Genomic DNA, 22,884 nt, shown 5'->3' with positions numbered 1-22,884 from the left:
ATAAACACTGTCAATTTTGCATGAGTCTTACTACCAGCCGAAGGCAAATGCACAGAGAGCAAGAAGGCAACAAACAATTTTTTTTAATGGATGCGCTTTTACATCACATCGCTGCGTGTCTAGTTTCAAACAAACAATTGTATGTGTGCATTATGTATGTCAGGATGAGAAAGTTCTTCCACATAAAATAAAAATGTATAAGGCTGAATGCATTGATACCACTTTTGAGAACAGCTAACCATCCACCCAGTACATTGGTGTAGCATCTCCACTGGTTGTCTGGCAGCCACACTGTGACATTAAGACAGCAAAATCACTGTGCTTGGCTTTCACAAGAAATAGCTACAGCACATAACTCCCTTAAAAACTCAAATATTCGTTTTTACATTTTTTGTGTACAGATTGTGTGCAGTCCAGGCTAGTGGTTTCCCCCTTCCCCTGGTTTTCTGCTAAGCTAGGGTAATTACCTCCTGGCTTGAGCTCCCTGCTTAACATACAGACATGAGTTTGATATTTATGTTCTCATCTAAGCCTGGGAATTTCTCCAAAAATGTTGACCTATTCCTTAAAAACTTCCTCATAAAGGAGTTCTTTTTTAAAAAAGGAGTAGAGTAACAAGGAAGGCTGGTTTAAGAAAATAATAATAATTATAAGTAGCAAAGCACTGGCAAGCATGCAGGAGTAGAGGAAGGGAACAGCATATATAAATTCTGCTAAAAGCATACTGATCATAAAAATGTATTTTAATTTTATAAAGAAGATTAATTCATTAGGATTTTTCTCACAGTCTCCATTAAATTATTTACTGATCCAAAATGGGCCCCTGGATAATAGTTAAGTCCTTTTAAAAACACATGTGATTAGTGGAGCTGAACACACGGCTAAAATGCCATCACTATATGAGGAATGAACAACAGTGGAAAGCTGAAAACACAAAGAAGTTGGGATGACAGAAACTTTCAAAAGGGCAGTGTCCACTCATCTGTTCTGGTCACATTAGGCTACTCTTAGATGTAAACAAACAGCCCAGGGCTTTTCAGTCAGTTCGGGTACCTGGCTGTTTTTCTTGGAAAATAATTAAACCTCATCAGATTTCAAACAAAACAAAGTCTGTGTTCTCGAGCACATAAATTATATTCATTACGCATCATGAGTCTGTTTGAAGGAACTTAATGCCCTGTTACATTTTCATGACTTCTTAAAGACATTTTAATTAAAATTTTTAACAGTCAAATGTCAAAAAGACATATTAGCATTTGATATGGTGGCAGCCTTCATAAATCCATATATTCTGTCTTCCCACATAAAAGTCCAACTTAAAGCTGACTATCAAAGCAACTCTCTATTACAGTATGAGACCTTTCCAAATAGTAGGATTTTGTTTAGCTTGTCTTCAACTTGTCATTTGTCTCAAAGCAGTCTCCAGCGTCCTGACTAATTGTTACTGGCTAACAGCTCAGACAGTGTCTCCCTGGACCACTGTGATTGTCTTTGGATGACAGTGTGAAGGAGAGGAACAGACAGCTTTGTGTTTCCTGTGCCAACTATTCAATAAACCACAATGATAATAAATCAATGTCCCGGCCACTGGACGCTCATTTTCACCTTTTTACAATCAAAACACTTTTTCAGTCCTCGGTAACTGACTGCTTCTCAGGAAAACACTACTGACTATAAAATGGGTCATCAGGGCAGGATAAAGTGACAGCAACACAGGCTATACTGATTTCTCAGGAACTAAAGGCAAATGTACATCTAGCAAGTTAGACATGAAACTAAGGAGGGAAAAGCTGCATACCCCTATTTTGAATGCAATCATTATATTTTTAGTTATATAAATCCCACTCTACTGATCTTCACCAGGGATTTGATTAGAGACATTAAAAGCTGTAGAACAATAATGTCCTGAAGCTCTATATAAATGAAAACAGAAAAAAAGCTACAATGACTAGCTTTCTATGGTAGCTTTTTATTTTGGAGGTGTGAATGATCTACTAAAGAACCACTTGAATTGGGATTCACATGGGAAAAACATAATCAATCAAATCAATCAAAAATGGAGAACCAGAAACATATTCAATAACTATTATACTAATATTCCCATTGTATATTTTGGTATTGTTTTATAAAACCATTCTCGTTCCTCGAAATGAATAAAAGAAAAAAGACCCACAACACAAAGGCAGTTGTCTGAGATTCCAAACACAAGGGAACTAAATAGGCAGAATCCATCAGCAGCCTTTAATTTATCTGCAAAATCATCTTCCCTGCAGTGATTGCAGTGGTGTTAAATTGTCTTTATTAAGTATTGCAACCTGATAAAAGCAACATCCACACAATAACTGACATCTGTAGGTCAACTCATGCAGGTACGTTTGCATTAAACACTACATTAGCTTTCACTAATCCTCCCTCAGATAACTGACAATCCAGACATGCCTTTGTGTCTTTTGTAAACATCAGATTGATTGGATGAAATTATTTCTTTTCCTTTCTCAATGGCTGCCCTCCTTCTGATACCCTAGTGGGCAACCCTTTAGGCCATTATCCCTGGAAAACAGATGGGCTCCATAGCAACGAGCATTTTTCATCAACCCGGCGTAAGGAGTGCTTTTCGAAGCAGGCCGTTCCTTTTTCAAGTTGACCATTGGTCCAGATCACAGTGTCCTTTCTCACTACTCGCGGCTGGGGAGTAAAGCCACTGGATGAATGCATGAAGACCGTCAGACCTAACAGCAAGAGAATGTTCTGTACCTGAAAGGCTACCAGTTTGTTCCCTTTAAGAGTCGACATGCCTCCATCAACACATGTTGTTGTAGTGTCCTTGAGTAAGAGAGTGAATCTCTACTTGAATTTAGTATAATTCAGCCTGGAGCGCCACTTTCAGCTTATACCCACAACTGAAAGACAATGTATTTTCTAGTGTGCATCTGCCTTGCTGGTTTTGCAAGCCATAATGTGACATTTATGAGCCCGTGTGCGTGCCGAAAGTTGCACATATTAGCATACAGAAATTGATGCACAAAAAGTTAAGTGCAAATTAGCATTAAGAACATAGCAAGTGTTAATCTAATGTCATTATTTCCAATGGAGGCAGTGGCTGCACTCTCTGGGATAGCTGCGCAACCCACAGTGGCACTCGCTGCCCTGATTTTCCACCAGGGTTTACAGCCAAAGTTGAACTTTGACCCCCAGATACGTTGATCTCCACAACATGGATCCAATAAGATTCTGGCATTGACAGAAAGCTGAAGTTATAAGGGCAACAATTTCACTGCACAGTACAATGGAGGATAAGTTCATTACGTACATCTCTGAATTTTCTCTGAATGCAATTACTTCCCTACTCTACTGGGACCTAGCATGCTGCAACTAATGACTATAGATTCATTATTGATTTATTTGACAACTGTTTTTTTTTTTTTTTAAATAATCTATTAATCACTGATCTATAAAATGTCGTAAACTAGTGAAGAATCCTATATTATACAAATTACTATTTCCCAAAAGGTTGTTTTGTCCAACCGTCTAAAACTAAGTTTGAAATTATGAAAAATAGGGGAAAGCAGAAAATCCACAATTGTGAAGCTAGAAGTGTAGAGCAGTTGCAATGATAAAATTAAGAACTAGGCTTTAAGGTTAAAAAGGTTACAGTTCTAGACTGCTATTACTTAAAAATGGAATGTAGTCTACTGCTTCATCTCTTATATCATTTTATAATTTAATTTGACTTTAAATGATTTTTTCCCTTCAAAATATTGTATTGTAACATTTGGGCTCATTTCAGGAAATAATTACTATTCATTTTATGATTTTTTCTGTATTGAGGGTGTTTTATATTTAAAACTGATCTGAGTCATCTGCAGTGATACACTATCAGAGTTATTCTGGGAGAAAAAATGAAAGATGTATTCAGTGAAATATAAAAGCGGTGCCAGTGGTGTTGTCGTTGGTGGCTATGAAGCTGGCTGACTCACTGCTTTTACTCCTACCTACAGCTCAACCTGTTTGCATTTCCACCTTCATCATTCAGTGTTGGGTAGTCAGCACAGACGGCATTCACAATGGCAAGTCTTTTATATTTTCGGGAAACAACTGACGTGATATAGTCATGGCAACACGCTGACTATGAGGGCGAAGGAAAGCCTCCACCGGGCAGCCAAGAAGGTAACATTTTAATACTCATTTAGCAGAGGCTGATGTCAGTAAACTCAGACCGTCTATTTGTATTTCTATTAAGAATATGTTTTCACACACTCACCTCCACATGTGTATTCTTTACTTTTCATTTCCATGCATTTTAATAATGAAATCTGAAGTCTGATACATATCAAAGTGATGTGGCTGCATTGAGAGCAGTCCGTAGAGTTTATAATCTTCTTTATATTTTTACTGAAAATGTATCATCTTTACTTCACTTTTGGGTAAGACTGTAATTTAAGTCTTAGCAGCAAGTACTCATAGCTTTTATGTCTCTACCTTCTCGATTTTTTTTTTTTTAATACCTCATCATGATGAATAAAGTGGGTCTAGGCTAAGATCAGATCTTTTTATCTTGATCATTTACATTCATGGTAGGAAGTAGCTCATACATAACATCAGTGTGAGACAACCCAGGCCCTGAAGCCATCTACATGCCTAAATTTAAAGCCACAAAAAAATCTTTGTGCATGACCTGTGTGCAGATATTCAATCTAAGAAAATAAACTATTCATTGGGACACAATTATTCACAGAAATGAATGGCAGTGCGAATGTTTATTATTGAATATTCACTGCAGGGGCTGATGACAGTTGTTCTAGCAGCTGTTTAGGGTAAGAAAGGGGCAGATCAATCAAGTGTCATATCCTTCTGTGTGCAGAAGAGCCAAGAACATGGTGTGTGATTATAACTGTTCTCACTGCAACCGCATGATATTGAAGGTTAAATGCAAAGAACAGACACACTTTGTTGCAGGTTTATACTTAGAATAATTCTTTCCTGTCAAAGACATAACGCAAACAAAACCCAAGAATATCACACACACAAAAAAAGACTCAAAGACTAAGACTTACAGATGCATTCTGGATGATCAGATAGAAATTTGATTGTGATAATAAAACAAAACTACATGAAATGTGTAAACAAGGGGCATCCTGGTAGTCTGATGGTTAATGTGCCATATCCGAGGTTCGATTCGACATTTGTCTCATGTCAAACTCCTTTCTCCCTCCCCATGTTTCCTGCCTCATCTACACTTTCAGCTGTCAAAAAAAGGCAGAAATTCCAACGAAAAAAAAAAGAAATCTCTCTAAAGTGTGTAAACCACAAGATGCACTGAAGATCTGCCAAAACAGTTGTAGAGGAAAACAGTGAACAAACATTGGACAACAAAATCCACCTGTACAAACCGCCTAAATAGAAATAAAATTCCACTTAAGTGTGACAGAAAATATCAAACTAGACTGTCAGGATATTGGGAACCAGCCAGACGAGGTGTTTATGGTCATGAGAAAATTACAAGAGGAAGCAAAGGACAAATTTTTGGTGTTACCCTAAGACACGTTCAGTCTGGTCCAGGTCCATCTTGAGTACTTCAACACACAAACCAAATACAAGACACATGTTAATACCAGGATCTTAATACTAATGAGCACCGTATTGCGGAGGCCATGCTTCACTGGTGTCGAGACTAAAAAATCCTCTTCCTTACAATCTTCAGAGTAAAACGAAGTGAAAGATTTTTTTGCCGATTATCTTCTCAGTAAACTATCAGGGGACAAAAACAGCACTTCAGCTTGTGTGAAAATCCTCTGAGGTGAGATGCAGTCATGGCATTGCTTGTTGACAGCAAGCAGTGTCTGGAGAGCAGAGGTGGACTGACAGCGGTTTTCATGCCTGTTCAAGTCCAATCACAGAGATGTTTTATTTTCTTTTATATTCATATTCACTTTCTTTCTTGGAGGACACATACACACACACACACACACACACACACACACACACACACACACACACACACTGTTCAAACGTGCCAGTGAGTTTGCAATGTGAGGATGGGTAGTGTTTCCCTAGAATCTTGTTAAGATGGAAAGAGACTGAATAAGAGTTAAAACTACCATGGCATGAAATCTCTACCCATAAACCATATTATACTGTCCGCAAAATAGGTTTTCATAAAATCCCTTCTGAATAAAAACATACATACATACATTTTATGTATGTAAAATATTAACTTGGTTTTCTCTTTGGTTTTCTCCTTTTCTCTATTTCTTTCTCTTTTCAAAATAATCAATCCTACAAGCAAGGCTGTTTTGTCAAAGTTGTAAAATAACACAAAAACAGGTGAGGCACAAACACCAGTCATCAATCTCTGCCCTGGCAGTGCCCCATACCAATAAGTAAGGAATCAAGTAAGGCGTGCACTTCATCAGCCTGATTGATGAGGTTTACCGAGCAGTTCACTGTTAGCTAAACCATCACCTACATCTTCTCCACCATCCCTCAAAGTGCACAGAGTTCAACATCAAGCCCAGCCTGAAGAACGGGTAGGCAGCCTCTGCAGGAGACACCCACTCAATCACAGTGTGTTATTTCACAGGCTTTAATCCAAAACACCTGCCAGTACCATGATTAAAACTACAGGATCTTTATTTCGTTACATGTCGAGAATACGATTAATTTCAACAATCGAGAGAATGAATTATTCTGTAATTGCACGTTTCTGAACTTGCAATCACAGCTAATTGTGTGAAATTGTATTATTAAAAAAGAAATAATGGCAGTGTTGTTTTTTTCCTCTGTTCACAGAGTTACACAGAAATGTGTTACAGGTCAGCAACAGCATGAAAATTTTAAGCTATGTGAGCCTGATCTCTCAAAAAGCCTTCTGCCATGTTGACCAAACATATCTAGGATGAAACATTCCCAAGGGTACAGGTTATTGGATGCAATTTATACAGCCACCACACTCTAAATGCTTTTCAACATCTATATAAGGGCTACCTGGAGCGTGAAAAACCTGCGTTGACAGACAAGAAGTCACTGGAAATCAATGGCTCCTCAACACCACAGAGACTTTTGCAGGTCCATTAATGAAAACCCTATTGTTCAGACAAGCATTCATTAAATGTAATGAACACATTTTAGTCAATATCCCAAGGTTTCCTCACCAAACAGGGACAATACTGAACAACAGTTCTATAATTTACAAGTAGATTAATAAGTTCAGCTATAATAAATTATGTATTTGATTTCATTATGACATTCAACATAACTGTGACATGCAGTGGCACAGATAGATACAGACTATAAAGCCTATGTGATTGATTTCAGTTTGCTCTGACGTGAAAGATACTTTAAGCAATATTTAAGGGAAGTAGAAAAACAAAGGCATATGATTTTCTAGCAGGTGTTAATGAAAGATTTAACAAACTTGAATAACAATTAAGTGATTCACTATCTAAATGTAATGACATGTAGGAGAGCATTCAGAACCCTGACAATTGTATGGTTCAGTTGTTACAGCCTATCAAATAATGAAATGATATCTTAACAGTCAGTGCTTCGCTCAACCCCTGACATTCATCATCTATTTATATCACCAGGGTTGGAGGTTTGGTGGCAAGGGACACAGATGAGGCAGAGACATTTTGCTATTTGTGTCATTAGCCTGCAACAGCCATCAGATTACAGGACTCAGACTACATCTTGTAACTATGAAAACAGACATTAATCATTGCTCTGCTCTATCTCCTGGAAGTTAACACAGGTAAGTTATATAGATTAGGGATGGTGCTTATTTATACAGTTTTCTGAGTGGGAATTGGTGAAAATTAAGTACAAATTCCAAATAATTTTCCAAGGCATGAATAAAGAATATAGTTTAAGATTCTGTGGTTTATCCCCTGTAATTAAGCAGACTTATTAAATACAGCAATATTGTCTGTCTTACCAGGCTTTGTCATAACGTTAGTTTATGTAAATCCCCTTGTAAATTGTCAAATTAATGCACCTTCCTTCATACATGTCAGGATTGAAAAACAAATGGGAAGCAGCGAAGGTACGTTAAGCTACATCTAACGCAAATAGCTAATTTATCATAGTTACTGTATCGAAATAACAACAACGTTAATGAAGCATATCTAGCCAGTCCGTTAGAAGTTCGGGACTTATGTTTTTATAATATATCTGAATCTTAAGTGAACACTAGCTGAGTTAACCTGTAGTGAGTTGAGACACTTTAGTGGGGAAAGAGGTTACCGTTTCACCGGGGAGGGCCAAGACATGCGGGGTTTTTTCAGCCCGGGTCGCAGCTTCTCCAGGGTCCGGTTGCGGCACAGGTAGCGCTCGGTGTCCGAGTTGAAGCGCTGTTTGATCCGTATGTGAGTCCTGGGTTGCCGCCACAGGTGTTTGGGTGGCTTGGCGAGCCCTGCTCCCTCTCTGCTCAGCGTGGCACACTCCATTTTTCTACTTTACTTGTTTGTTTGTTTTTAGCTTTAAAAACCGAGTTTTCAACGTTAACGGGTCAAACAGAGTGCGTGCTGAACGGGCTGTCTGAGTGTGAGGAGCTGCAAACCGTTAACTGATAAGGAGCTGCGAGCGCGGCATGTTGGTGCGCTGCTGTTCACGAGCCGGAGTGCTGAAACGACTCTCAGCCTCTAATACCAGCGCTCTCTCTCGCTCCCTCTCTCTCTTCCTTCACTCTCTATGTATCTCTCCCTCCCTTATCTCCCCCCTCTGTCTCATTTCTTGTTCTCCATCTTCACTGTTCTCCAAGTCTTCCTGCTTTCCATCTGTTTCTTTCTCTTGTATCGCTCTCTCTGACTGCCAATCATTATTCAGCAAAAAGCAATACAGACAAAAATGCACACGCAGTATTTCATCTGTAAGCTATTTTGCATTGCCTTTCCTCAGACAGAACAACAAGTCTTTTGTAGCAGTAGCAGGTTCATCAATTACTCAGCTGACATACAATTAATGTGCAACAACTTTGATATAATCTATTAATCTTCCAACTCAGTTATCAGACGAAAATGTTTGCTAGTCTCAAAAATATAAGGATTTGCTGCTTCTCTCTGGTAGCCTGTTTATGAGTGGGAATTTGGGTTTTAGACCAGACGAAAAAAGGAAGATAAAGGCCTCAACAGTCAGGCTCTGGAGAAATTCAACTGAATTTACTATTTTTCAACCACTCAGTATCAATATTCAGTATACTTTCCAGTGTGTCCTGAGTAAATATATAGGCCTACTAAAAACGAACATTTAAACAATATAAAATACTAGTAACTATCTGCACTGTCTAATAATCTGATGAAGTGTCCAGATTTCGGTTTATATTTAAAAAGCTGTTGGTTGCCTATAATACCGAAAAATGCTCTTGAATGCAGCACTTTTGGCTACAGGGACGAGGATCCTACCACTAAAAAGTCATGCTGACTTTTTACAACCATTAGGGGCTGATAAAGGACACCATTTTAACATTTCTGTCATGCACTGCAAGGCAGACTACAGTACTGGCATATTGCTTTCCAACTATAGGACACAAGTTATGTTTAGTATTTATTCATAAAGGCCATTTTGATTAAGATTATGGATTATTATCGTCATCATTTGGTATAGTTTAATGTCCAGTACTGCTTGCTTTACAGGCTACAGTAAGTGATTTTTTTTAATGGGGAGCCTATAGTTCTTCCCTTACTTGCTGGAAGATTTTTCTGAATGCCATCAATTCAAAGGAATTCATCCTTAGCATGACAGGAAAGCAACACCTACAGGATGTCACCAAACCCACTTGTGGTCATCATCCTGAAGGAAAAATATGGGCTGTATCATTAGCAAATATTATAATTATTATGTTATAGAGTTCACCCCTCTGTTATTAATGTCTGGACAGCACACACATACATAATGGTTCTAAATGTTTAAGCATAATTGTTTGTTGATTGTAAACTGAGAAAGAAGAGATACAGTAATGCAGACGCCAAAGAGATATGGAAGACACATACGCACGACCTTTCACTGCAGGCCGTCTCTTGTTGCTGCAATTACCAGGTATTTCTTAGAGGGAAGAGGGCTTTCATTAACACCTGAAACCTGAAAACACATTCCACCCTTCTTCCTGTGTGTGTGCAGAGATGTGAACTTTACTGTCACTCAGAAAGCTTCAGTTCTTCAGATGGAAAGCCTGCTTTCTTCAGTCCACCTGGACTGACTGAACCAAACCCTGAGATACAACAAGGAGACTCGGGAGGTAATGAGCTGAGGTAACTCGGCACTGACTTTAGAGAGAGAGGAAGGGACAGCAGAAAGAAAGGGGGCTTCAGAAGCAAGTATAATTACTAGATTTTCATGGCTTTTCAATCAAATGTTATGTTAATTTTTCATCACAGTGATCAACCAAATAAAGATGACCCACATCAAGACCAAACACAACTAAACAACAACTTCCAAGATGAATGACATCAACAAAAACAACAAAAAAGCCCATCTTTATCAGGAAATAGATGTTTTCTAAAGACAAACGTTTGACTATACACTTAGACAGAGACCTTAACTGTAATGGGTTGCACTCTCAAATAATTGGGGTGGCAGTAATAGACAACAGTATTACAAAAGAATTAGCCTACAGCTAGAACCAACAGCTAGAGTGCATAATATCCATAACATCCACACAAAAACACAAGAAAGAAAGAAATATACTGTAAGTGTGTGACTGACCGATGCTCATCATGACTGGCCAGTGCTCGGCTGTACAACACTTCCAGTCGGTCCAGCGGCAGGCCTTGTGCTGCAGATAGTCGCCGGGTGTCACATGGGTGCTCCTGGCAGGAGTGCCTCCTCCACAGAGGAGGAAGCAGCAGCGGCCCGGAGAAACGCCGCCGCACCGCCTGGTGGATCACAGGAAGAGACTCTCGACGACCCTGCACCCCAAGAGAAACAAAGAGAGGCGGAGATAGAACTTGAGCGTCCAAATCTCACTGTCTTCAGTGTAATGCTGCAGCCTTAAAATGTATGACTGTGAGAACAGACATGACATAGCTTCAATGAAACACTGAAAAACTAGATGATCCAGAATATACACGCAGTTGATAGTTTTTTAGTTACCTAACTAAAACTTACACAGTCTAATAAAACCGTCCTGCTATAAATCCTACCTTCATGAAGGTTATAATGTTCAGTTTTTGTTTAAACTGTTTTAGAGAGGTGTTAATTCAACTTAATAGTTATTTCAGAGGCTAGAGGAATGTTTCCAATACATTGCCAACCAGATTTATATCAATGCGGTGCACTAAATATTAGAAACACCTCTCAGTATAGCGCAATACAATTCAACGGCAATACACCAAACTGCAGCCTCCAAAATGACCATTAAGTTGAATCAAATCCTCTCTAAAACAGTTTCTAGCAGAATGACTCTCGGGTCTGTCGGTCAATGGATTGGCACAATATTTTAAAAAGACATTCACAGTTCCTTGACGATGAATGCTAACGGCTGTGGTGATCCCCTGGCTTTCACTCTAGTGCCACTATGAGGTCAAATTGTCAGTTTGCCCAGTGCTCTTTCACCACTAGACCAATCTTACACAGTTTATATGAAGTGTACATTTTACTGTTGATGCATGAATATGTTATGTGCATATATATTTAATTTAATAGTCCAAATGAGAATCATAAGAGTCCTGCCATAACAAACTAAATGCTGAAATTATTTTGCCGTCTCAATCAGAAAATGTTCAACAAATAACTTAGTGAATGAATAATGAATCTACACATATTAGTCCAGGGACGTGTGGCATCTGCCCAAATGGCCCTGTGGGTATTGCTAGTGTAGTACAAACACTTTTCACTTCTGACACTAAGTAAGTAGTTTGTTTGTCTTCTTCCATGACAATTAAATTGACTTTTTTTTCATGTTCTCCCTGCTAATCTATTTAATATCAGTTGATGCGCTGTAATGGATTTGCAGCAGTGAAAGACGTCAGGTGGGGAGACAGCAGCTTTGTCTGGTTGACAAACAACAGATGGCAAATGAGTGTGTGTGTGTGTGTGTGTGTGTGTGTGTGTGTGTGTGTGTGAAAAGTACATAACCAATATGACTTCTCTCCATTAAAATGTGTCAAATAAGATCAAGCTAGCCAAGACAACACATAAACCCAAAAATCCATGCCCATTTCGGCCCGGGCAGCTCACAGTCTGTTTCTATGTAATCTGTGCTTCAGCAGAGTTCGCAGAGTCATCACCTGGAGGTTCACAGAGAGGGGATACAATACTTGTCATCTCAGGCTGTCTTTGTCTCTATAGTGTGCTATTGGATGTTGATCTGACTTTTTCCTGTGGATCTAAAGATTTTGAAAGATCTGTTTTCTTGACCCGTTTCACCTTCGGTTATTTTTCTCCCAAACAAAGGATTTTTGTTTTGGATAAAAAGCTCCACAAACTTGGAATTATTGACTTGGAATTGATGCATCTAAGGTTTGGGTTATGCTAGAAAACAGTTACCTGTATGATGACCTCATTGGAAATGAGTGTATATTCCTAATCCGAAGGTTGGGTGAAAAGCTGGCTGTCATACAAAGGGGGGAGACGAGATATCATTTAAATGTAGGGACAACAGGGTGCACATTTTTCAGTCTCCTGGAAGTCATTCATAGTGTTGCACTTGGTTGTTCACATGAAAAGTGTCAGAAATAGTTAAATAATAATAGTAAAGAATATAAAAAGAGACTTGCGCTTTATGAGGACCTTGAGTTGTGCTTGCTTTGTTTAGCTCATCTTTTAAGTCGACATGTGCTTACAATAATTAGTTCACACATCTACAGTTCCATCTGCTGATGAAGGTCATGTGATTAGCACAGAAGCTCCAGAACAAATGGACCTTGAGTTGTGGCCAAGAAAAGAACTGTCAAAGTCGATGATGAGTTTTAGTTGGTCCCTTACTTAACTTTCTTTCTGCTGCTATAACAATTTCGTTTTTTTTAGATGTGAAATGTTCTGATGAGTAGCGTTGGTGTCCACAGAATTTTTTTTGAACAAACTCACACAGAACTCACGTCCTACACTGCAGTACATCTACATGCACTGACTGAAGAACCCTATGAAGGTGTAATTGGAGCAAACAACTGAACCTGTGACAGTGGAATTTGTAGGTGTAGAACAATTTGTTCATTGCAGGTGTACAAATTGTTTTCCATTTTTTCCATCCCCAAATCAGTATGTGAATTCATGCAATGAGAGTTGCACACCTGTAGAATTTTTTTTCACAATAGATTTGTTTTTTTGGATATAAGTCAACAACAAAAATAGCTTGAATCTGCAGCTTTGAGTCTCATATGCTGATTTTTCTCACTTTTGCACCACATATCTTAGTGACATGTGGAGCAAAAGTGATTTGTGTACCTGTAGAGCCAGGGAGCAAGTTCAGAGATCAGAGAACCATTTTGGCCAATCAAAGAGATAGTTTTGGCGTCTTTCCATGTGGTCCATGTCTATCATATTTCCAACCCAGATATTCTACAGGTGTGCAACTTTCTGATTTGCAGGTAAGAAAAATCTGTCCATGACTTCACATTTTTTGATGCAGGTGTGTGAATTTGTTTTGCACCATATTAATAACATTAATAACATATAATTTGTGATTTGTAGAATAGGATGTGTCCACCTGCAATGAGGAATCTGAAAAGGTTCAACTGTTGTGTTTGTGGGAGAGAGGAAACATTCTACAAGTTTGAAACTTGTAGAATGTTTCCTCCTCCTCATTTTTCTCTGTGACTTCAAATTTACACGTGTGACCATTTTCTACAAATTCCACTGTCACAGGTGCTCTGTTGTTTTGCTCCAATAACACCTTTAAGGAAACCAGGTTACTTTGAGAAATCAGGTCATGCAAACCATGCACCCATCATATTTTTGTCCTACCCCAACCTTATTTTGGAAGCACTGCTTAGTTTTTTGTTTGTTTCTGTGTGTGTGTGTGTGTGTGTGTGTGTGTGTGTGTGTGTGTGTGTGTGTGTGTGTGTGTGTGTCGGCGAGGACAGACTCTGTAGTGAGATCACACTGTTTTAACTTACAACAAGAATGTGGCTGAATTTAACAAATAGTCAAATGTTCATCAGTGGAAATTTACATATTTAGATTTCTACTTTGTGTTAGTTTCCATTTTAGTCTGAATTTGGATGGAATCATTTTAAATACGAGGATGTTTCCATACATGTTACGATATTTTCTTTCATCCAGTCAATTAGGTGTCACAACTCTATTCTCCTATTCTATGCGCATGACAATTATGAACACGTTTGGGGATCTAACTGGTGAATTAAAGTTTCTCTCCCACTGCTGGTTTTGGGCCTGAGCATAAACATCCCAACCTGGATGAGGTAACTAATTTACTCTTTCATACTAAACTGGTTACTGTAGCACAGAAAGATATTTGTGTCATAACAAAGCCTGTGATGCCATCACTACTGGACCTAAATTAGTTTTCTGTGTATCGCTCTACAGTGCTGTTTTTCATGCACTCCCACTGATTTGATATTTTGCCCTCCTAAGTTGACATTTTGCAGGTATGACATTTTCACCCGACAATATAACATATAACTTTATTTACAGCAGCACCCTTCTGTTTTTTTTGTCGCGGAACGACACATTTTCCTCTAGCCAATCAGCAGCAAAGAGGAAGCAGCTGGCTGAGTTATCACCTGGCCAATCTCCTACCATGCAACACACAGGGAGTGAGAATGAGATGGAGGCAATAAGGCTGGTGTGTGATCAGACGGAACGGCGTGTGCTCTGCCTCTAAGAACCAATGAGCTGGCGGCACCAGTCCTCGCCTCGCTTCCCCGTTAATCGAGAGTACAGCGCTGTCTCAATGCTTAGGACTCACACTCTCTCCCAAAGTGGTTGGCATATTCTCAGCACAGTGTGGCAGGACACAGTGGGAATCAAACCCCAAACCTCAGCTGTTTCAGTGCTCAAGGCACGGAATAATGACTCATCACACTTCAGTACAGATGAAGGTGTAGTGTTAACGATAAAATCTATGCAACAACAGCAGCATTTGATTCTGGTGTACTAGGTGTGTAAAAATAGTCCCCTTCTATGACTGATTATTGAGCTATGGTGTAAAATGGCAGTCCTATACATAATCATTTTCCTTTTAAAAACTGAAGGAATGGCACCAAAATCTGAAGGTTACCACTGATGTTTTAGATAGCCAAAACATTTTCTATTATCAAACTCAAAACACATTTGTAGGCAGCTAGAAGTTCATTCATCTTCCAGACTGATCTTTTTATACAGATTCTATGAGACTGATCAGCTGCACAATGTAACAATATTAGCATAACCGCACAGTGCTCACCAGGAATGTCAATATTGACTTTATTTATTAGTTAATTTGTTTATAATTGACGAGTCTGTGTGTTTTTGTAACATTCCCAGGTTTGCTCCAAAAAAATCTAAGACTGAACTGGTCACAATGGCAAAATTTTTCGCCATGGCAACAGCGTGATACTATGGACAGCAATATCGGTCTGTCAGTCGTTCAGCCCACCATTTTGGTCCAGATTGAAATAACTTAACAACTATTTGATGGACTGCAATAACATTTTGTGACATTCATGGTGCCAAGATGATGAAGCCAACAGACTGGCTTTTACTCTGGCACCATCATCAGGTCAAAATTTGTAAACTTCAGCTGTGCTCTGTGTTTAATGCTAATTAGCATTAAACACAATGCTAACAAACTTAATTAAGATGGCAAACATGGTAAAATTTAACTAATAAATTCCGGGTGTGTGCTGGAGTTGAAGCTGTTGGAATAACGTGAATGTAAAATCAGGTTGTTAAGTTTGACCTGTGGGACAAAGAACTGCTGTTTGTCAGTTTAGCTGACCAGCAAACCACTGGAACACACTTAGTTCTACATTTAGATTTGGACTTTTTTCAGTGCTTTACTGTTGGCAGATCTGATTCAAAAAAACAAGTGACAAATTCTTAATGCAGTCTGGACAAACAACAAACCTCCAACATGTGAACCTCCGGGTGGTCATCAGTAGGAGTTATTGCTCCTGCAACCCCAGCTGACAGTGATAACCTGGAGTGCACTTCTACATCAGTGCTGCAAGGTGAGAAGTTAAAATGCTACAGGCCAGCAAAAACAAGATTTTCATGGGGCATTAAGTTAAACTTTTAGGTCTTAACAAACATGACATCAAGATGATCTGAACTTTTGCATCATAATATGAATCATAATGCATCACCTGCTCATCACAGGCCCTACACACATAGCCCAAGGGATTATATATTTGAAAGTAGCTCACCAAGAGCTAGAGGCTCTGAGCTGGAACAGGTAGATTTTTCTTTACAGCGTTTTATTATTACAAACAATCCAAGTGGAACAATCCAACAGAATGTCCACAATCTGTTGCAGCCAATGCAACTTTAGTTTCATTGTAGCTTCTCTAGCAAGTCTCCTTCTTCTTAATTTTATTTTCATTATGACAGTTTTTCATCTTAGATTTATAATGAGATAAATAATTTACACTGCTGACACTGTCTTGCTCTCTCTCTTGCTCTCATTTTTGCTAAATCTGTTGATTGTTGTGAAAATGTGACATTTTCCCTCAATTACAGTTGGCTCTCTAAAACAGATCCTTGACACATTCCCCTCACAAATTTCTTGCAGATAAACACAGAAAATGGCTTTAATCATTAATCAGCCTTTTGTGCTCAGAACAAACAACCTGATGGTTGCCACCTCATCAGGAGAGCGAAGTGCTTAATATTTAGCATGTGTATGTTGTCTGTTACCAACAGGGCTAATGGCTGAAGCCTGCCCGCTCCCGACAGTGCATTTTTTCCACCAGAATCAGACATCCTCTTCAAAATGAAAAAGGAAACTAATTTCTACTAATATCACTGTGGAGGATTTATGCCTTCCAAGGAGAAAGCACCTGAGGCTGTATTAGAGCGTGTTGAGTAGCAGCTCAGACATGTTTCTGCTCTGACCACAGTCCAACTTGTACCCACAGGTATCCCACAATCCACTGGGCTCCCATCTGCCCCACACAGCGTGTACACACTTATCTAAACACTATTTTTTGCACAAAACACATCTGCTTACACATAAAGGCATTGTACACATGCATTACAGTATTGCTCTACTACATGTATATCCTTTTACACACACACACACACACACACACACACACACACACACACGAGCTCCGACAGCGTGATGATGTAATCAGAGATGATAAGAGTGTTTCATTAGGACACGTAATCCTTCATGAACTCATGAGAGCAATCAAAGCTGCTGCTGTTTTCCTAAGTGGGAATATGAATATTAATTCATCATAGAGGGGAGAGGACCAGAGCTGGATAAACCTTCCCACAGTGCGAGTTATGTGTGATAAGTGTGAGTGTTTCATAGCAGACAACCAGAGGAAGCCTGTTGCCTTCTGATGCAAACCTCACCTGTACGTAAAATGACACCTGGGGGTGCAAAAAGTATGATTAGCATTGCTCCATAAATACAGCCAGTCTCCAATCAGCCCTCTCCTTCTCAACCCCCTTCTTCTTCTCTCTGAAGGCATGCGTGTGCCATGATTAACTCTGCAGGCAGACACAAAAAGCCTGTTTTCATGAAAGCTGGGATTTTACAAAGTGCACTTAAAAGTTAACTCATAGAGCAGCCAGGGGTAAAGCTGTGGAGGTTTATGGTTACATTTGTCAGCTCTGTTTCCTAAAAGTGTCATAAGTCATAATGTAATTTATATATATATATAAATTACATATAAATATATAATATAATATAAGGCTGATGGGCTGGGACAGAGTAACGCTGCTGCACTGTTCCATCAGTCAGAAATCAATAGAAAAGCACTTTCTGCCACCTGTCTGAAGCATTTTATTCTTTTTACATCATCATTCCAACCTTTGTTGTACAATGTAATCATGATTTAGATCAAAGTATTCTGGTAAATGTTCATGAAGTAGGTTTTATGTACTTTATGTACAGCTTTCTTTTAATTGAATAAGTCACAGATTTAGAAAGATGTTGTGCAGTTAGTTCCCTTCTTCTGTGTGGATGGGGATTTTTTAAGTAAGTAAAAAATAGTCATGCTTTCAAAAATGTTATATCAGATACAGCTTTAGTTTTTTCAAGTTAAGTTTAGGTTACTGGCAGTAATGTGATTGAAGAAGTTTTGTTATATTAACATCTACATTGTTATCTAACTTGTGGTGTTGCTGGTGTTTCTTACTGGTACCGGATGTTTAACTTACTACTGTTTCCAGCATGAAAAATTCAAAGTTTAAAACAATTGGGAAAGAACAACTCATTTTAAGTCTTAGATACTATTAGAGTGACTAAAAATACTTTAGTCAGTCAACTTTTATTTTCTAAAGTTAGGAATTTTACATGTGAAGAAAGTTGAAGACACTGCTGTAACTTCTGAAACTTTGATGGATAGATAGAGATTAAATTCATAATCTCTTAATGCATAAGTAAATGCATCTATGTGCCTCTATATAGTAAATTTATCAAAATAGTCTATGAAGCAAGATCATCCTTCTGTATGAGAGAATATTTAAAAGCTATAATAAAATGCCTCTAGCTTTTCAACAACTGACTAGTTCTCTGTAATCACTCATCGTGAGTGTGTGTGTGTGTGTGTGTGTGTATGTGTGTGCATGTCTTTATTGTTTGCAAGAAAAACCCTGAAGTAAAGATAAAACTTTTATGGCCAACTTTCAAACCCAATCATGAAGAAAAACACATTGTAATGCACAGCCGCAGGATCAGACAGCGGTGTAGATCTTATGTAGGACTTATCAGTAAAGTAAATTACCAACTCTGTGTGTGTGTGTGTGTGTGTGTGTGTGTGTGTACACGAGAGTAAGCAGTGAATATTATTTACCTCCAACCAAGACATTGACCCAGGTTAGTTGTTGCAGCAGCGAGACAGCAGCTGAAACAAAACAACAAAGGCAGGTGGTTTTAAAATGACATTCATCACTCTTAGTTATCCATTTTTTTCAAAAGACTTAACTAAAAGTCAATCATTATAAAGTACACTAATAGAATATATTCCACTTGAAGGGGAAATAAGAGAGACTGGTACTGTCCCATATGACAAGATGAAAATAAACTTTCAGTTTTGCTCTCTGACAAATGAATAATCCATCACTATCTGCAGATATTTCTGGCATTCAAAAGTAATTTTCCTGAAAACCAGACTCACTTTAAACCTTTACTTTGACCACGTAATGGTTTGCACTGGTAATTCACATTAAACATTAGAAAAAATACAGAATTTGAATAAGTAGTATAGGAAGTGAGAATGTAAGTCTCTGGGTTGGTGACATCTACCGTTGTGTCCCTGAGCAAGACACTTAACCCTCTAGTTGCTCCAGAGGTGTACAACCTCGGGCATATATAGCAATTGTAAACTGCTTTGGATAAAAGCGTCAACTAAATTAATAAATGTAATACATGTAAATGGACCTATGAACATGCCAGAAGCATCACAAGAGCTAAAAAGAATTTCAATCCAGCCAGAAAAGTATATGATGAAGCACTTTTATATCTTTGATGAACTGATTTGTTTATTTTCAAGTCACACACAGCGCAGTCCAGCGTTAAACAAAAATGTAATACAATACACTGCCATAATTATACAAACTCAACAGGAGGCATAAAATGTGTTGTCTCCTCTTTATAAGAAATTAAGAGACATGGACATTCTTATGGCCTTCATATGAGGGACGATAAATCATACAAAAGTAAATAGACTGCACTTGGACAGATGCCTTTCACCTGGGAGGTCAGAGCTTGAATCGTGTATGACCCTGAAAGTTAATGTTTACTTGTTGTACCCCAAACCATGATCGTTAACGTGGTTAACCTTGTGAAACAGTCGCAGTTTGGTTTCTGTATAGGAACCAAACTACTTGGTGAGATACCATAGTACATTCTTGATTTCTGGTGTAGCAGCCCCAGCACCGGAGGAAACTTCACCAGCTGCCACTGCCTTAAGATGCCCTACATCTTAAATATGCTTGAAAGACAGTACGACATTTCTGTTTCCTTACAACACCGACATTCCTGAGAAACATATGGGTCTTTGCTGCTCAACACTTTACTGCTGTTTCTTTTTGACAACGTGCATGTCTCCATGGGAAAGCAGCCTGTGCTGCTCACCAAACCCAACGGTAAACAGGCCCTGCTATTTACCTGCTAGAAGCAGATCACATCTTCATATTTGAAATGTGGAATTACCCATGAAATTTAAAAAAGGATGCTGTGACAGGAAAGTACAGAAAACAAGCTGCATCCCGGCCACAACAGCCTATCAACCATAACTCAACAGGAAACCCTTTCATGACTATCTACAACAGACTCACAGTTTTGTGTTTGGACACGACAGCAAGAAAATTGTTATATCTAAGATCTAATGTATATTTAACAAGGGAAAAAACACATCTTTCTCTACTGCAGTTGAAAGAAATAAAAATTCCAAAAAATCTCATAATTGTCTATCCAGACTTGTACTTTGATGCACAATAAAACATTTTCTAGAAACCCTTTTCCCAGAAGACACTTTGAAATGTCACCGTGTGTAAATAATAAAATGATTGGTGGCTGAATTCCATGAGGCTGCTTCAGTTTCAGGGTCCTGGTATTGTGCCTGCTGGCTCACTGTCACATTTTCACGGCTTATTAGGACACTTGAATAGAACAGATCCATTGTTAATGTAACTAGCAACACCTGAGTTTCACCTACTATTGAGTTGTGAAGTGGGAGTGTTTTAACCAATGTGTGTTCCCATTTCGAGCCCAAACCCGACTCCCCCCAAAGAATGTTAAGAGATAAGATAGGATCCTTTATTGATCCCCTGTAAGGGAAATTGAAATTGGCACAGCAGCACAGGAGAATGTAGTGCAAAGTAATCCACACAATACAATAAAGTAGAATAAAGATCTCTCTCTCTCTCTCTCTTTCTCTCTCTCTCTCTCTCTATATATATATACATATATATCTCTATCTATATATCTCTCTATATATATATATATTGTAGTGAATAACGGTGTGGATTTGTGCATTTTATATTGAATAAATTTGGAGCTACTCTAAATTCCTTTCTCCTCCCCAGAGAAGAAGGGGAGGGGTCAAAGTTGCTTTCTCTAAGTGCTATCCCGACCATAAAACTGGCACCCTTTTGATCCCGAAGCTGATAACGCGGGGCCTGACTGTTAAACTGACAAAGGGACACAAGCCAGCCATTAGCATTTCCCTGAACAGCCTATCAAAACTGGCCCTCGACACATGTTTCCGTGGCAACTGACCGTATTCTTTGTTTTATTACCACATCAAAAAGAAAACCCTTGTCTCACCTAGGTGTGACATAATCCAGGACAGCTGAACTTTCTGAAGTCTCCAAAGACTCAAAGCATTTAATTAAATTTAATTAAATCTTTAGTTACTTGATTACGTTTGCCTCTATTTGAGTAGTTATGTTAACCTTTGCAGTGTTTTTATTTTCAGCAAGACACTCCTTCATCTAATGTGAACAATGCTTGTTCATAATACTTTCCTACAAAATTCCTTTAGAAATGATGACAAAGGAATGTTTTACTATACTCTTAACCACCAGCTTGCATTTAAGGATGAATCAACAATATTTGACCGTTTGACTGCTGAGGTTCGATTGTGGAACATATTTGATTATAATACGCGCAAATAGATTTCTTTTAAGACATTAAGTTTAGAGAGGCAGTCCCTTGGGAAAACTGAAACCCCCCCTGGGGAACCACGCCCCAGGCAACAAAAGAGCGACACGCGACCTCGCTTCGCTCTCTTCTCTTCGCTGCGGCTTCTCTTCCACTCTGCTCTGCTCGCTGGACGCTTCGGCATGCGTGCGGCGTGCCTCGCCAGGCAACGCCCTCAGAGTCGACCAGCGAAACAGGCCTTTTGTTTCGCTTGAAGCTACACACGTGAAGTGCCGAGACATCGATCTGCCCTTCAGTTTGTTTTATTTTCTTTATTTCTTTTGTTTGTTAAAGTTATCAGTCCGTTATGTTAAACTGGACTAATTCAGGAACGACCAAGTTCCATTTTAAGCCTTTTTCGTCGAGCCAACTTCACCGAGGTCAGACCAAGCCACGTGGTCTCGCCAGCTACAACGAAGGAAACCTGAAAACAGCCGAATTGCCAGACGGAGGAGGCGTTTTCAATCAGACACGGAGAACCCCGGAGAATCCCTAGCAAAAAGCCAGGATCGGGCAGCTAGAGTGGGACCCCTGCAACAGGCCAAAAGCAGGCTGTCGACAAGCAGTAAGACTTCCTTTTAACTCCTGAACTCATAGCATTAGTTTACTTTCATTAGCTCTTCTATGCCGTATGAGTCAAATGCTTCCCACAATCGAACCTCCAGGCTCATTGTTCAGCAAATGTTTATGTTCCCTGTATCCAACCATCTTTTTATCACCTTAGTTAGAGAATAAATTCACTGTAATATAATCAAGAACTGTGTGTGTTGCCTATTCAACTCCGGTGTTGCCCTGAAACGAGGAATAAAATTAGATTTTATGAATAATAAAATTCATAACTGGGTATCAATTCTCATAAATTTATTAAATTGCATAACTAAATTTAGGTTTGCTACAATATCTCTCTCTCTCTCTCTCTCTCTCTGTATATATAGATATATATATATCTATATATACAGTGAGGAAAATAAGTATTTGAACACCCTGCTATTTTGCAAGTTCTCCCACGTAGAGATCATGGAGGGGTCTGAAATTGTCATCGTAGGTGCATGTCCACTGTGAGAGACATAATCTGAAAAAAAAAAAAAATAAATCCAGAAATCACAATGTATGATTTTTAACTATTTATTTGT

The 22,884-nt window shown here is 38.8% G+C and overlaps 1 protein-coding gene across 2 annotated transcripts in view; it reads right to left on the bottom strand.

Annotated features, from left to right (window-relative positions):
* The window catches only part of LOC119900502 (cAMP-specific 3',5'-cyclic phosphodiesterase 4D-like), a 128,110-nt gene that overhangs the window by 87,063 nt on the left and 18,163 nt on the right, over positions 1-22,884 (bottom strand). For both annotated transcript variants that reach the window (XM_038715511.1, XM_038715512.1), the window contains exons 2-3: positions 18,900-18,950; positions 10,699-10,901 (exon numbers count right to left, since the gene is read on the bottom strand). In XM_038715511.1, coding sequence (XP_038571439.1) covers positions 10,699-10,901; positions 18,900-18,914 — 218 coding nt within the window. In that variant the 5' untranslated portion in view covers positions 18,915-18,950. The remainder of the gene's footprint in view (positions 1-10,698; positions 10,902-18,899; positions 18,951-22,884) is intronic.

Source organism: Micropterus salmoides, unplaced genomic scaffold (assembly GCF_014851395.1).
Source record: "Micropterus salmoides isolate LMB-PRFRI ecotype aquatic unplaced genomic scaffold, ASM1485139v1 Ms_hic_scaffold_13, whole genome shotgun sequence".
Taxonomy (NCBI): Eukaryota; Metazoa; Chordata; class Actinopteri; order Centrarchiformes; family Centrarchidae; genus Micropterus; species Micropterus salmoides.
Note: the sequence above shows the minus strand (reverse complement) of the source record. Positions and strands in the feature narration are given on the sequence as shown.